A 17,486-nucleotide genomic window follows, 5' to 3' on the forward strand; every position below is an offset into this window, starting at 1 on the left:
ATAGAATCATGTGGCCTGTAAATCTAATAACTTATACAAGCAGAGATCTGTTCAACTTTGTCCCTCTTGGGCTTCAGGAAACTTTTGAGCACTCTTATCCACCTGGCACAGGATAAGGGTGTTTGTGGTGTGTGATATTTGTATTTTCCAGTTTTTATCTTTTTAAAAATAATTGTCATTTTTAAAATATGTACTTAGGGTTTTTGAGTGTTGTTTTGTTTTTGGTTAACACAGTTAGCTGCCCCAGGCTTTTTGGGGTGGCATACAAGCAAAGATAAACAAACAAGCAAACAAATCTACTTTATGTCAACACTATTCACTATATATGTCTATACCTTTCTATCCTTGGAAACCATTTTTGTTTCTAACACATCTATATATAGATTTTATCCTTTAAACTTCTCACAACTCTCTTTTTGAGATCCCATCAATGTTTCTTACTATGATTGTTTTTTAAAATCTTCCTCTTGAACAATTCATTCTTCTTTTATAATTTGTTTTCCAATTCTGTCCTCATTCATTCTGCCTATATTACCAAACTATTTTGACATATTTATTTTATACTGGTTAGTCACTTTTCCATTCAATCCATATTCACCATACCCAAGGCTTCTATCTCTCAAACAGATAACTTAGCATATTGCTTTAGAGCAAGAAACTCCAGTAATATATGTCTAAACTAGCCAGGTTTGCTATCTTTGCAGTGGATGCTAATCCAGACAGGGCCCAGTACTAAGCCAGAGGCATGCTAGGAAACAATTTTGCCTAAGAAATGAAATCTAGAGACTACATCCAAATCAATCCTAACATTAACCTATTGAAGGGGAAAGCTGTTCAGAGAGGCTGTGATTGCTTCCCAATTAAAAGTACAGATAAAATAATCTATTCCCACCCTGCAGAAAAATATGAAGGCAAAGACAGGCTACACTTTTCATTCTTTTCCTCCCTACCACATAAAACAGATCCTTGGATAACAAAGAACTCCGTGGTCAAAGATCCCACTGGCTAGTCATATCCCTATCTAGGGAGAAGGTTTGCTCTTCTGAGCAAAAGAGGAGATGATTGTCTTGGCTTTCCTGTGTAGAATTTATCTATCTTTGAGTTCTTATGATATTGTATATATGGTTCTTAAGGATGTTCTGACAGAAACACCTCATGAAATTGACTGGTCTGGGATCCCTGGAGTTACTTCACTTCATCACTCAATTAATACAAGATTAAAAGCATCACCTGGTCTGGAATGCCACAAACTCTTTCTGAACATAAAGGCAGTCAAGTACATCCCTCCATATGAGAGATCATCAGGGTCAAATTCAATTTTCTTCATAATTCCCAAAAGAATAAAGAAAGGAACACTATTATGGACCTGAAGCAAGTTAACTGCCACACCAAATACTGCAAGCATTGTATAGACACTCAGACATCAATCATAGAGTACCTCTAGAAGAAAGACATCCTGGCCTTACAGGAGTCCTATCTATATGTTCCAATCTATTTATTCGAAATGTTTGAATACCAGAGTGTTCACTACCTAATCAAGGCCTTTTCATCCAGCCTATTGTCAGTTCCCAGAAAATATATGAAGGTGATTGTGATTGTCATAGCCCATTTAAAATCCTAGAGAATACACATGTATCCCTGTCTTGGTGACCTGCTAATTTGATCTGCATCAGTCAAACAAGAATTCAGATCACAAATGTAGACCTTGGGTTTCTTAATTAGGAGCATCCTTCATTCAAGCCTGGGCACCACACAGCCATTCTGGACTCCAAAAGAGGTCTGATCTTCCCGCCAAAGGAAAGAAAGGAGACTGTTCAGCAGCTAGTCTCATCTTTTTTTCATACATCTGGACACCATGTATTTCTTCAACCTCAGGGCCAATTGCCTGCATAGACTCAGTATAATTGGTAAGATTCTGTCAGCCCTATAAGGTAGACCAGACCCCCCCCCCCAAAAAAAAACAACCCCCCCCACAACAATGCCATATAGATCAGGACTATTTTTATTGTGAAAGCTCTTGTAATGTAATCTTTCAAGTCTGAATGTGTTTCCCTCCTCCCTCACTTTATCTTCATGTGAACTAGACAGGGGCCTGTCTGAGATTATACTCAAATTAGTTTCTTGGAATAGGCTCAAGCCACAGATGTCTGATTGTTGTCTTGGTAGTGGCTTTTCCTCCTGTCCTTCAAGGCCATTATCTGTGTCCTCTATCGATTTCATTCCTGTCCCCCTCCTGTCTGCTCCTCTTCCAAAACCGAATAGTCCCAATATCCTGAAGATGCTTGGTGATACCAGTGAAAGTAAGGATCTCCTTTAATTTGCAGATCTTGGAACCTCTATCTAAGGACAGGACATGTGGCCTTTCACCAGGTCCAGTTCACACTGATAATAACTTAAGGAGATAGGGGATTTCCAAGCCAAGGACTCTGGAGAGAAGAGAAAGCCTAAGGCAGCATAAGCTTCCTGGCATTAAAAGCAGAATGACTAGCTCTTAGCAAGTTCCAGATGCTCTTAAAAGTCTGGCATGTTCTCCTGGCTAAAAGACAACATAACCACCAAAGCCAAATCAAGAAGTATACATCAGATGAAGCAGCAAACTCCTACACTGGAGCAAAGAAAACATGCCATCTCTAACAACAGAACATGTCAGGGAGTCCACAACACAGTGGTGGATTGGTTCAGCTGCAAGGACCTACAGTAGATCCTAATGAAGGGAGCCTAAATCCCAGGTTATTCAAAGAAACCATATTGCTCTTTGGCAGTCCATCAAAGGCCCTCCTAGCTAGTCACACCAATTGCAAAGAGGAGTGATTAATCTCACCCTGCCCAATTCAGGAAGCTATGTTAGTAAGGCAGGTCAGTAGAGACTAGAATTCATTCATTTGGCTGTGTTTCTGAGAAAGGCAAGTGATTTTCTTGGCCACTGTTTTGACTGAGGATCTGGCTTAAATTCTTAAAGAAATTTGCCACTGCATTAATAACCTATGGAGTGAGCTTTCCAAGATCTATAAATGTCCCTCTCAGAAACTAAAGATGGGGCAGAGAGATGTATTGTGCCAATAATTATTTGCTGAATCATTTTAAAGGTGGCAACTAATGCAAAATTTCACACAACCTTTCCTCCTCCTTTCCATGAGGTGTACAAGAGTCCTATCTGATTCAGATTCTCAGGAGGGGAGGTGTCACTGCAGTTGCTTCTCCCTGCTCTGCCCAGTCCAGGTTTCCCCTTGCCACCCTTCTCCCTTTGCTTTGCTGTGCCTGGCCTCATGTTTAATAACACTTTAGCACTTCTCAGACCTACTAAATTCAATTTGAATTGAATTTGAATCTGACCTCAGGAGAAGGGGAGAAGTGATTAGCCTTTTGCTTTCTGGAGAAAGAGTATGGGAAGTACTGTTCCTGAAGCTCTTTCTGAATGATGCTGCTGAAAGCTGCTGTGTAAAGATAGCTGAACTATAAAGTCAAAGCTATATTTCACACCAGGAAAGGCTGGGCTCCAATGCCTCTTAAAAATTGATTGATGATTGATTATACTGTACATAATACAAGCCAATCATATAAAACTATAAAGCAACAACATAATAAATATAAAAACCAAAAATAAGACCATTAATAATAATGAATGTAACAGATAAAATCACAATAAAACTACTAGAAAATCAATATAATGTTAACTCTTAATGGGAGTGGGAAGTTCTTCATCTTGTGGTGGAAAGACCATAATGCAGGCGTTAGGCAAGTTCCCCAGGAGTGGACAAGATATATTACAAAACGCAGACATACAACCATCATCAATCCATCACATGCATTAAACACACATATTGTACACAGCATGGATGAACAACAGAATACTTCTGGTTGTCATCTACAGCTCACAGCTCAAAACACTCAAGGACACTATTAATAAGCTGGACAATACTGGACAATAACACTACATTTCTTCAAGCACTGAGAGGCAGGCCCATACTTGTATAAAGGCAACCACCCAACCTGAGCCAGATTCTCACATGCAAGAACAAACTACATAACAATTATGCCAACATGGGAATCAGACCTTGCAACAGACCCAAATGTATATTTTGACCACACATCTACACCAACAATACAATCACAGGCCCCAACAAGTATACACAAGATTATAGGTACCTTCACATGTTCTTCGTCTAATGTAATATATGCCATTATCTGTCAGCAGTGTTTCTCTGGGTTCTACATAGGACAAATGGGAAAAACTTTGTGCAAAAGAAGTAATGGACACAAGCTTCACATCAGGACTCTTAACAAGGACAAAGAAATATCAGATCATTTTAACTTCCCTGGATACTCTGTGGAAGATCTCAAAGTGATTGTTTTGGAAAAATGAGGTTTTAACAGCACCATTGAGAAAGAATTTGCTGAATTCACATCAAAAGGTGTCAGGCAATCTCAGAAGGTCTCAACAAACACAGTGGCTTTTTAACATGTCACAATTGTTAACTGAGGAAGGACTTTTAATCTGTCTCACATGTAACCTGCATCTGCACAATCAACCTTTCTTACTCTCCCTTCTACTCACCCCACCTCCTCCCAGTTTAAATCATATATCAGTCAAGCCACTCTGTGCATCTGATGAAGTATGCTGCAGCTCTTGAAAGCTTATGTATTTTGATTTGCTATATGGAAGAGGTGCTACCAGATCCCTTCTGTTTTTTTGCTACCATAGACAAACATGGGTCCTCTTTACAATACAGTTATATCCCACCTTTTCTTTGGTAGCTCAAGGTTATGCTTCTGGATATGTAACTTCATTTTGTCCCTATAACAACAACTCTTTGAGAGAGGTTGGGCTGCACTGAAAGATGGCAACTTTCAGAAAATCACTTAATGTCAAGTCAAGTCTTGAATCATATCCCTTCAACCTAAATTCAATATTTATTTATTTATTTATTAAAGAAATTTATAAGGCCACCCAATTCACACGCTGTGACTCCAGGCAGCTTACAGAATATCAATATCCCTACAATGTAGGTAGAATGGGATTACTTTGTATGCATCACAAAGAAATAAGACTGGTAAAAGGTCCAAACTCTAAAGAGTAGGCAAATGAAGTTTAAATTTCAGGCATGTGCAGAAGGAATTCCTTCATCTCATTAATTTATTTTGGCCTTATGATTTAGATTCCCTTTGTAAGCTGGGACCCCTCCAGGAAAATCTTAAATTTGTGCATAATGAAGCTTTGCTTGAGGTGGGAATAGAGGAGTTGAAAGTTGACACATCCATCTCACTTTGTCACTATTTGCCTCCATGTTAGAACTGAAATACTCTCCACATTATAAAGTAATTTCCATCCAACATGGAAATTCTACTTAGTTAATGGAGTCTGTTTTTTCTTTGTATTAATTTTTATACAGTATTCAATTTCAGTTTCCTAAATAACACTACTAATTCTCTCTTATAAAACAGCTTTATCCTTTATTTCAATAAAGGATTATTTAATATACTACAGCTGTCTTCAACATATGTCCCTTTGCAGGATTTGTTTATCAATGAGATCAAAAGAACATTCCCATTCTCTCTGTATTTGCTCTAATGGTCTTTTTATGTTGGGAGAAACAAAAACAAAAACAAACACATGTGGTTCACTGGTGGTTCAGACCTGATCTCTTTTCATTCTGCTTCTTTGTTTGGTAAAATGGTCCTTATCTGCTTCATGGATTCTGAGCTCCAGGAAGTGCCTCCTTTCATTTCTTTATTGAATTTGGTTATTTAATAGAAACTGCCACTTTTGTTCCTTAATTTGATACTTCCTGCATACCCACATGTTACATTTGCACGATAAAATGGATGCTATATTGCATTTATGGCTGTAGCTGGATGCACGTATGTTTGAAGGATGTTTTCATGCTGTTTCATTATACTATATTTGCAAAATAAATGGAAGTATATATGCATGCATGAATAGGTGAGGTAGAGAGAGGCTGAAATGAGGAGCAAAAGCAGAAAAGAAGCCGGAGGAAGTAGAATCTGTCCTATGTGCCTGTAAAAGTTAAGGAGGTGTCCTTTTTGAATATATTTATTTATTGATTTTATTTTTATTCCACCTTATTATTTTTATAAATAACTCAAGGGGGTGAACATACCTAATATGCTCCTCATTCTTCCTCCTCCTATTTTCCCCACAACAACAACCCTGTGAGGTGAGTTGGCCTGAGAGAGAGAGACAGGCCCAAGGTCACCCAGCCAGCTTTCATGCCTCAGGCAGAACTAGAACTCACCAACTCCTGGTTTCTAGCCCAGTACCAGTCACTCAGAGTGATACATTTTCTATGAAATATGAAATATTTCCACATATTATTGATAACAACAAATCCAAATCCAATCTGACCTCTGTCAGCTCTGTGCTTAAACTTGTGAACACATTTCATGAATCTGTGATAAGTGAATTGTTACTGTAGAAAAAAGAAATTTTTTGTGCCGTAATTGATTTTAGAGAAACATAAATGATGAACTATGGATAGCATTTGGTGGATATTTCCATAATCTCTAGATACAAGAAATTTTAGGTTAATCACACCATACCTATTTAATTGCTGAAGTGTTTTCTATATATATATATTTGGGGGGATGGGCAATAAATATATCTGAGGCCCTGTTGAGTTATATTGACTGAACAGTTAGTTATTCTTATAATGTCTAATTCTTATAAGATTAATAAAATATATATATTCAGTTGCTAGGTGCTTATAATGACATTGTGCTTTATAGCCTGACTATCAAACTATCCAAGAAGAATGATTTTTTAAAAATGTATTTGCTTTTAATCCAATTATTGTATTGTACTGTATTGTATATGTTTGCTGCTTAGTCTTTTATGATTATGATTATGATTACATAGCCAGATTCTTTAGGAAAGTAATAATCTACATAGTTAAGCTCAACAAACTTTTCTGATAACCTCCAATTTAAAAATATGTTGTTTGTTATTAGTAAGCATTTTTAGACTAGGAGCATTCAACACTAGATCATTGTTTGGTTCTTCACCATTTGGCAGAAAAAATATTCTACCCCCTCCTCATGGTTCCATTTTTGCAACCTTTGTTGATTTGAAGTCAGCTTTTGATCTAATACCAAGGGAGAGATTGTGGGATAGTCTGAGTCATTCCACAATTGACAAAAGGCTTCTAGCTCTTATTCAGTCGCTTTATTCAAACACCTCCATGAAAATTAGATGCACCCCCTGGGGACATTTATCTAAAGCAGTCCCAACTTATAGAGGGGTAAGACAAGGTTGTATATTAGCTCCATTACTTTTCAATTTGTATCTAAATCCAGTAATTCAAGTGCTTGCTATTTCAGCCCATCCACCTATTTTGGCTGATCGTGCAATTCCAGCACTACTGTATGCCAATGATGTAGTCATTATGTCTACTTCACAAGTGGGAATGAGAAAAGCACTTAGGGCACTAGCTGTATTCTGCACAGATCAAAAACTTTCAATAAATTTTGAGAAAACTAAAGTCTTAGTTTTTGCCCGACACTATCATAAGAGTAACAAATGGCAAATAAATGGGACTCCAATTGAACAGGTGTGCACCTATAAATACCTTGGAGTGCAGTTCCATGCTTCCTTATCCTGGAACACTCATTTTCTGTACCAGGCAAGTGTTGCACAGAGTACCTCATCAGCTATTGCAAGATTCTACCACTCAAAAGGAGCTCATTATATTCCTGCAGCTTGCAAGGTCTTTCACGCTAAGGTAGTCCCTTAGCTTCTCTATGGCTCTCAAATCTGCTCCCTTGCTAAGCTCAATTCTATTGAAACCATCCAGAATAAGCTCATTAGAGCCATATTGATGGTACCAAAAAGTATCAAAGATTTCTACCTATGGGTAGAAATAGGTATATAGTTTCACTGGATGCCAGAGCATGGTTCCTTCTTCTTGCCTTCTGGCTAAAGTTTCCTATAGGTTTAGCCCCATTAGTGTTTAGAGATCATTTTAAGTCATCGTGGCTAAAAAAAGAGCCTTAGTTAAACTTCAATTGATGGGCTTCTCTATGGAAAGTCTGTGCTCATTAGGATTTGATAATGCTAGAACTGTTCTTAAACAACGAATCTGGGATATAGATCTCCAAACAAATTTAAGTAAGGTGCTACACCCCAATATCTGTCATTTTCTTCTGGAAGGGTTCATTCCAGCTTCTTATTTATCATCCATTATAAATTTTGAAATTTCGTAAAGCTTTCACCTTAGCCAGGCTGGATGCACTGCCCTCAGCAGTCCTTTTTGGATGTTTTAAGGGTACTCCTATGCACCTTTGGCTATTTCCATGTGGTGATGGCTCAATAGAAACCCTAAGTCATATGTTGTTATGCTGTTCCCTATATAAGGACTCTGGACTGTTCCTTATATACAGTATCCGTTATTGAAGAAATTTCCAGGCAGGGAGAGTGATTTCTATCAATGCTACTTCTTTCGGACAAGGACCCAAAAGTATCCTCCCAGGTTGCCCAGTTTTGTGCTACCATCTGCACAGTAAGCCACACCATTACTTAGGTTTAGAATTTCTTAACACAGTATTTTATTTCAATTTATTTTAGTATTTTTATTCTTAATTTTAAATCGAATCATCCTAATTGTTTTTCTGTTTTAAATATAAGATTGTTACTATTATATATTTTTATTGTATTTGGCCTTAGGGCTGTAATAAACATATTGTTGTTCAGGCTAATGCAGAGTCAATCAGAACTATGATGGCCTTAAATCATACTATACTATCTTTTGATGGACACTACAATGTCTATTTAGGGTTATTTGTTATTTGTACTGATGTTTGTTTATCAGTAGAGGGAAATTCTCTGAACTTAAAGAGTGAACACTGCAAGACTATATAGACATACTTTTTGTTTTTGTGGATAGGAAGCTTGGATTCTGCTGAGTGGATATTCAGCATAAATTAAATGCATGGAAAACTGAATCAGTTCATGTAAATTACAGGTAGTCCTTGCTTAACAACCACAAATGGGACTGGAATTATGGTTGCTAAGTGAAGTGGTCATTAAGCAAATCCAGCCCAATTTTATGACCTTTTTGGTGGTGGATGTTAAGCAGATCTCTGTGGGCGTTAAGCAAACCACATGGTCGTTAAGTGAATCACATGGTTCCCCATTGATTTTCCTTGCCAGAAGCTGGCTGGGAAGGTAGAAAATGGCAATCACATGACCACAGGATGCTGCAATGGTCATAAATGCAAACCAGTTGCCAAGCGCCCAAATCATGATCGTGTGACCGCAGGGACGCTGTGACTGTCATAAGTGTGAGAACCATTCGTAAGTCATTTTTTCCAACACCATTGTAAGTCCAAACCATCACTAAACAAATGGCTGTTAAGTGAGGACTACCTGTACAGTCTAGAAGAGGAGATCTACCATTACTATTGTTTAACTGAGGACAAAACAAAATCCTGAATGATTGGGAATAGGGATTGAAATGAAATGCACCCAGAATCTTCATGTGAATAAAATAGGGTATTTTGCTTCCATTGGATTCTTGGAAAGACAAGTCAGAATGAAGCCCTATTAGCCTCTTCTTCCAGAAAATCTATCATAGAGGCAATAAAAGGCTTTATTCATGAATGCAGTGAACATAGTAAAGTAGTCTGGCTTGCTTAAAGCAGCATCAGCAGAAGGATTACCTTCTGGAGTTTCTTACAACTGCTAGGTGAGCACTTTACAAGATTACTTTCTGGAGTTTCTTGGGCTGCTATGGAGCGCTTTATAGTTCCAGCAAACTTCAGGTGGGGAAAAATGTTTAAATAGGATACTTTTGCTTAAGTGTGCCAGAATCTCTCACTGTTCAGTGAAGAGGAAAAAAGAGTCTCTTAGCCACCTAATTTACCTGCTAAAGCAAATTAAACCTATTCCTGTTCCCAGGCCTTATCCAGCAAAATTTCAGCTGCATGTTTTAATTTAAAAAAAAAATGAGCCAGAAATTTAATATTTTAAGCAAGGATACCTAAGAATGAAAATTAAAAAATGGTGTGGATGTACTGCTAAGCTAATACCTAATTGGGAGCTAAAAGTAGAAGATGGAAAATAGTGGTCTAAGAAACAGGCAATAGGATGACATCTCTGACAGGGATATTCCTAACATGAGAAAATAAAGGTCAGAATGCAAGGTTGGCCATGATAAAAGATGAATGTTCGCTTTACTCAATCCATGACAAACTGTTGAACAACATTTTTTTCATACAAGGTTATCTTTCCCATACAGATGCCCATTATATAACTTGCAGAATTCAAGAATGTTCAGAGACTACCAGGAATGGACCTTTTTTGCACTCCATCGACACAAGTTCACTTGTTGTCCAGGATGAATACATCTTTATTCAGGTATGTCTGTAGCTCTTGGCATATTTTTATCTTTGAAAGATAAAGACACCTTACACATTAGAAAATTGCCTCCCAGACCTCAAAATGGTATCTAATTAGGTAATAGTTTACTAATATGGGGGAAAAAACCCTCTTTATTTAAGAATCAAGAACACTGGCCACATTTTCAAAACAAAACAAAACTTAATTGACAAAAGTGGTAACAGCACAGCTGTTTTTCCTGTTTCTAGTAAAGGAACATCACATATATTCTCAAATTACCTATCTTAATATGGAGAACTGAGTTATCTATATCTGTTTATTTCTCTATTTTTATTTGTACTGATAATTTATGGCCAGATAAATGCACTACACTACTGCTGTTGATTTCCTTTTTTCCCATATTTTAAAAACATTATCTGTTACATCCATGTTTTCTTTACTAGTAGTTAATGTAACTGTCAACCCTTCAAGTTATGCCAGGTCAGGAAACAGACACTGCAAAATCTACTGGAATTCTATTTTATTGTTGTAGGATATACTAACAGAATCTTGAAAGCTTGAGAACATTTCCTTCTGCCTCTTCTTAGACTAAAAAGAATCCAGGTAGGGTTATCCTGAGCAGATTTCTCACCCCCCTCTCTTACTCTGGCCTCAGCTGATGTTTATTAACTCTCTTTCATTTCTTTTTCAAGGTTATCACAGTATTCCCCTGCAGTAACTGATAACTGTCCAAACAATTAATTTAGGTAGATATTTACGGCAATATTATTGTTCACTTATTGTTAAATATAAAATATCAAAATGCTAATAGAATATTTTACATCCCAAAGAAAGAGAAAACCAAGAAGGCAAAATGGCTGTCTGCTGAGACACTAGAAGTAGCCCAAGAAAGAAGGAAAGCAAAAGGCAACAGCGATAGGGGGAGATATGCCCAATTAAATGCAAAATTCCAGAGGTTAGCCAGAAGAGATAAGGAATTATTTTTAAACAAGCAATGCGCACAAGTGGAAGAAGACAATAGAATAGGAAGGACAAGAGACCTCTTCCAGAAAATTAGAAACATTGGAGGTAAATTCCAGGCAAAAATGGGTATGATCAAAAACAAAGATGGCAAGGACCTAACAGAAGAAGAAGAGATCAAGAAAAGGTGGCAAGAATATACAGAAGACCTGTATAGGAAGGATAACAATATCGGGGATAGCTTTGACGGTGTGGTCAGTGAGCTAGAGCCAGACATCCTGAAGAGTGAGGTTGAGTGGGCCTTAAGAAGCATTGCTAATAACAAGGCAGCAGGAGAAGACGGCATCCCAGCTGAACTGTTCAAAATCTTGCAAGATGATGCTGTCAAGGTAATGCATGCTATATGCCAGCAAATTTGGAAAACACAAGAATGGCCATCAGATTGGAAAAAATCAACTTATATCCCCATACCAAAAAAGGGAAACACTAAAGAATGTTCAAACTATCGAACAGTGGCACTCATTTCACATGCCAGTAAGGTAATGCTCAAGATCCTGCAAGGTAGACTTCAGCAGTTCATGGAGCGAGAATTGCCAGATGTACAAGCTGGGTTTAGAAAAGGCAGAGGAACTAGAGACCAAATTGCCAATATCCGCTGGATAATGGAAAAAGCCAGGGAGTTTCAGAAAAACATTTATTTCTGTTTTATTGACTATTCTAAAGCCTTTGACTGTGTGGACCATAACAAATTGTGGCAAGTTCTTAGTGGTATGGGGATACCAAGTCATCTTGTATGCCTCCTGAAGAATCTGTATAACAACCAAGTAGCAACAGTAAGAACAGACCACGGAACAACGGACTGGTTTAAGATTGGGAAAGGAGTACGGCAGGGCTGTATACTCTCACCCTACCTATTCAACTTGTATGCAGAACACATCATGCGACAAGCTGGTCTTGAGGAATCCAAGGCTGGAGTTAAAATCTCTGGAAGAAACATTAACAATCTCAGATATGCAGATGATACCACTTTGATGGCTGAAAGTGAAGAGGAACTGAGGAGCCTTATGATGAAGGTGAAAGAAGAAAGTGCAAAAGCTGGCTTGCAGCTAAACCTCAAAAAAACCAAGATTATGGCAACCAGCTTGATTGATAACTGGCAAATAGAGGGAGAAAATGTAGAAGCAGTGAAAGACTTTGTATTCCTAGGTGCAAAGATTACTGCAGATGCTGACTGCAGTCAGGAAATCAGAAGACGCTTAATCCTTGGGAGAAGAGCAATGACAAATCTCGATAAAATAGTTAACAGCAGAGACATCACACTGACAACAAAGGCCCGCATAGTTAAAGCAATGGTGTTCCCTGTAGTAACATATGGCTGCGAGAGCTGGACCATAAGGAAGGCTGAGCGAAGGAAGATCGATGCTTTTGAACTGTGGTGTTGGAGGAAAATTCTGAGAGTGCCTTGGACTGCAAGAAGATCCAACCAGTCCATCCTCCAGGAAATAAAGCCAGACTGCTCACTTGAGGGAATGATATTAAAGGCAAAACTGAAATACTTTGGCCACATAATGAGAAGACAGGACACCCTGGAGAAGATGCTGATGCTAGGGAGAGTGGAGGGCAAAAGGAAGAGGGGCCGACCAAGGGCAAGATGGATGGATGATATTCTAGAGGTGACGGACTCGTCCCTGGGGGAGCTGGGGATGTTGACGACCGACAGGAAGCTCTGGCGTGGGCTGGTCCATGAAGTCACGAAGAGTCGGAAACGACTAAACGAATAAACAACACAATAGAATATTTAATACCTAAAGGATGTCCATCTTTAATTTTTTGAAAAATGGGCATTCAGTGACTATTCAGTTGACAGTCAGTCTTTAGATATTGAGGGATGGGGGAGGACATACATGCAGGTTACATGTTCTCTAATCATAGACTGTAATATAATTGTGACATAAAATGCAGTATATGTGAGGAAAAAGAAAATATGGGAAAGGAAACAAAATATATCCATTTCCAGGCTTTTAAAAATGGTATTATAAGTAGGGATATACAAAATCACTTTTCCCCCCAGTATGCACTAATCTACCCATTCCATGGATGGTCTAGTAGATTTTTTGGAACAGAAAGTAGTTTGCAGTGTTCCAGTTTTAGTCTGACTCCAGGACACTTTGAATTGATTTCTGCTCCAGAAGATTTATTTTCAGGAAGCAACTGGACCATCTTTGGAATGGCTATAGCAGTGTCTTCCAGGAGAAAAGTGGAGCTTTATTTCATGGTCAGGGTGTTCTGCCCATAGAATAATGAAAGCCAGTGTAGTATGTGACAGCCAAGATAGCATAATGGTTAAAGTATTAGACTAGGAGTGAAGAACTCAGTTGCTAATTCATCCTCACTTATGGAAAATCACTGACTGATACCAGCTTCTCTCCTCAACATAACCAATTTCATAGCTTTCTAATGGTAGGAAAAACATGAACTGAAACTCCCTATGTAAGCTGCTATGAATTCCTGGAGAAAAGGTATCAACCTAACTGATGGTGATGATGATGCAGACAAAAAAATTACATGTGACATAAAAGTTGTGATGCACACTGGTAAGAATGAAGATTAGTTCAAAGGTTGCAGCATACATATAAAAGGGGAATTATGAATGTCATATATTTACACAATAACTGTATTTTATGCACTAATGTCCTTAAGTTGTAAACTTGATTTGAATGCTATCAAAAACATGAAAATAAAACAGAATCCATTATCTGTGTTGTCCTCCCATGTGACTATAAAACATTGGTGGCCCTCCATATGTTGCTGAACTACAGATCTCAGGGATTTTCAGTATTGGCCACAGTGGCCCTTAATCAGTTTGTTTATGGAGTTTATGGGTTGTTTATCTGCAGTGATCATATGGGTTTGCATAGTACTTTTTTTTGGAAATAGCAAACCTATGATAGATGAGGATGTGATAGCATATTGGGGGGCAATTCAACAAAGAATTCTGGGACTTCCCCTCACACTTAGAACTCATGAATGTCTAAAGCAGCCTTCTCCATCATGTGGGTCCCTTTGATATGTTGAACTTCAACTATTGTAATCCCAGTCTAGAGGAAAGGTGCCAGGATTGATGAAACCTGTCTAAAGACAGTTCCTTTTTTTTATTTCTGAAGCTAAGCAACAAATATCAGACTCTTTGTACAGGATTGATAGGATTGATGGAATAATCTGTGTGGGGTGATCATTCATTTGCATTGGTTGGCATTCATCAGAAACAAAATGCTTCGGGTTCAAATGTATTGTCGCTATTTTTTAAAAAAATATATGCATCAGATTTTCTCTACTATACTTTTTAAGTTATTGCTTCAGAATATTTTTGTATCTATAGTTTTGAATATTAAAAGTTCAGATTCAGATTTTAAAACATACAAAACTCACACAACTCATTCAACTTCCAGTGCCAAGAAAGGCTTGTACATTATCCCCTTGCTTATATGGTTCATGAAGAAAGAATAGACGGTGATATTAAACTACTTCATAATGAATATGAACCTTGGTTTAACTTGAATCGAAGTAAAATTTGGGGATAATCTTGGAATTTCAATGTGTGTTAGATAGAAGAGTCCACACACCTGCAAGAAAGCAAGTTCTTTCATGGTCAAATGCATCTAAAGGAGCAGGGGAACATAATTCATACCCCTGAAGATATCGTTGAACTTAACTCCTGTCAAATCTAGCCAGCATGACTAAAAGTTAGAGATTATGGGATCTGTCATCCAAAAATATCTGGAGGGCCACAGATTTCCTCTCTGTATTAGACTATAATAATCCAAATGGCACATGATGAGAACAGATTGCATTAAAGCATAGATGCTTCTAAAACACAAATGGTCAACCTACAGTTTTATGTAGAGATACTGCCTGCAGTCAGCATGCATCTTTCAAGAAATATTCATGTCTTGGTGCAGCCTTTGGAGGCCTGGAAAATTTTATCTGAATTTTCCACTGGCCACTTAATCCCCTCTTCTTCCAGCAAGGTTCTTTCAGCTCACAGGAAGAGGTTTGCTCTTCAAAAGGAATATTGTTATACCTTCCTTCCAGTACTCAGAGGGCAAGACATTAAAGCAAACTAAGGGAAGTGTGTTGGGCAGATAATACTGAATAGGTAATTAACGGGTATGAAGGGTTTCCTGTTTATATCCAATACTGATTTCCTAGATTGCCCTGCTCTGCCTGGAGAGCTGTAACAAATACCTGCTTCCAGACTGGAGCTCTAGCTCTTGATAGAGGGCTGTACAAGAGAAGCCTCACTGACCTAGTTCCTTCTGGATTTTGGTTTTCCAGAAAGAAGTAAAGATAACTAGAAGGATCATGATGGCCAGGGAACAAATGGAAAAGTGAAGCTTGAATCAGACATAGAGCCAGCATATGCAGACCCTAGATTCCAGCAGCTTCTAAACAGAGTGTTGTGTTCTAAATGCAGCAAGAAACTTGGAATAGCACTTGCATGAATCTGGACTGGATTATAAATTGTATGCTCTTTGAAACAGTCTTCTCTCTGACATGCAGCTGGTCCCAACCCTGCAGGTCTTTATGCAGGCAGTTAAGAGGACAGAATGAGTAGAGTCCTCATTTTTAGGAGTCACAGTATAGTTTAGCTGTTTTCAACATTTATTGTGGACTTGGTTTTAATGATACATATTGTTTCTTTTGTATTTGTTGGTTTTTTCCTCCCTCCCTCCCTCCCTCCCTCCCTCCCTCCCTCCCTTCCCCCTCCCAGAGTCATATTCTCTGAGTTGGATGGCCATATAAATGCAACCAGGTGATGAATTTCATTTTAAAGAATTTTATGGCACCAGGTGTGTTCTTGCCTCCTTTAGTGGGAAAGAAGTCCACTGTGCCCCTGGCACTTGTCAGAAATAGATTTTAATTTGTTCATGCCAGGTTCTGGAGTTTAGCAGTATGAAATTCTGCTTCGGTAAATATGGTGACCATTGACTTCACATAAATATTAAAGAGAAGAAGGGCCTGAATGTAGCCCTATTTCACTCCTTCCTGAATGGAGTTATCAGTAGATTATTGTATGCCACCCAGAGTCACTCCTGTGAGATGGGCAGCTATATAAACTTGACTAATAAATACAAAATAGTTACTTGTGTAACTGTTTTCGTGCAACTTCTTAATTAAGCAAAGTAGCCTCTGGATGAATAAATCAACCTTCATCAGACTTACCTTTAATTGATAGAGAGATGCTATATTTGGGGTCTGGGCATTTCCCTTTGGCCTTAATTGCCATTTTGTGTTAAGGGGGAGATTGATGTCTTCATTTAGGTGTACTAAAACAGCAACGGTTTTGCTGTCTCCTAGATCAGCCCTTGATCCCAAAGATACTTCTTAATAAAGTTGCCTGTACAATCCAGAGCAGCCAGTGGTCTTTTAGATATAGATTTCAGGCCTGTATAAAGATTGAGCAATTTAAAGAAGGTAAAAGTTCCTTTAAGTTAGCTTTAAATACCTTAAGTGTATCGAGTTTGAAATCACTGCCTCTAGGAAAGAGAGAGAGAAAAAAGGGGGGGAGGGGTAGCTTTACTACTTTTTGTGCCCTTTCTGCTGCTGCTTTTCCTTGTATATTCCAGGTGCCTAAAGCATGGAAGATGATCCCAAGATATTTAAAGGTCTTGAGCTGTTCTATGTAATTTCCATTAATCTCTCACCTACATCTCTTTGCAAAAGCCATGATCTTCATTTTTTCATAATTTATGGCTAGGTTTTCCTCCACATAATAAAAGGAAAAGTTTGAAACCCTCTTTTAAACCTACCAGACTTGTCAAAAAGATTGCCATATCATCAGTATATATAAACATGACTATAGGCCTACTGGTCAGCATAAAAGGATAAAACTCCTTTTTGGTTAAGGAATGTGCCACAAAGTTAACATAAATATTGAACAAGAAGAAAGCCAAGATGCAGCCTAGCTTCACTCTTTCTATGGTGGAAATCTGATCAGACAAACCTCTGAGATTACTCCTACATCTAAGGGACCTGGGTGAAGCAAGATAGATTTCCTTCATTGTAGCGATTTGGGTGAAATTGAACTGATTTATTTCTCTGAAATGAGAAGGCCACATGATTCATCTCAGTAAAACCATTTAGGTAGCTTCAAATATCTTCAGTCAAGATGGGC

The 17,486-nt window shown here is 38.1% G+C and overlaps 1 protein-coding gene across 1 annotated transcript in view; it reads left to right on the forward strand.

Annotated features, from left to right (window-relative positions):
- SORCS3 (sortilin related VPS10 domain containing receptor 3) overlaps window positions 1-17,486 on the forward strand; it is a 516,059-nt gene that overhangs the window by 362,441 nt on the left and 136,132 nt on the right. Inside the window, exon 7 of the mRNA XM_063307802.1 lies at window positions 10,251-10,369. Coding sequence (XP_063163872.1) covers window positions 10,251-10,369 — 119 coding nt within the window. The remainder of the gene's footprint in view (window positions 1-10,250; window positions 10,370-17,486) is intronic.

Source organism: Candoia aspera, chromosome 6, assembly GCF_035149785.1.
Source record: "Candoia aspera isolate rCanAsp1 chromosome 6, rCanAsp1.hap2, whole genome shotgun sequence".
Lineage (NCBI taxonomy): Eukaryota > Metazoa > Chordata > Lepidosauria > Squamata > Boidae > Candoia > Candoia aspera.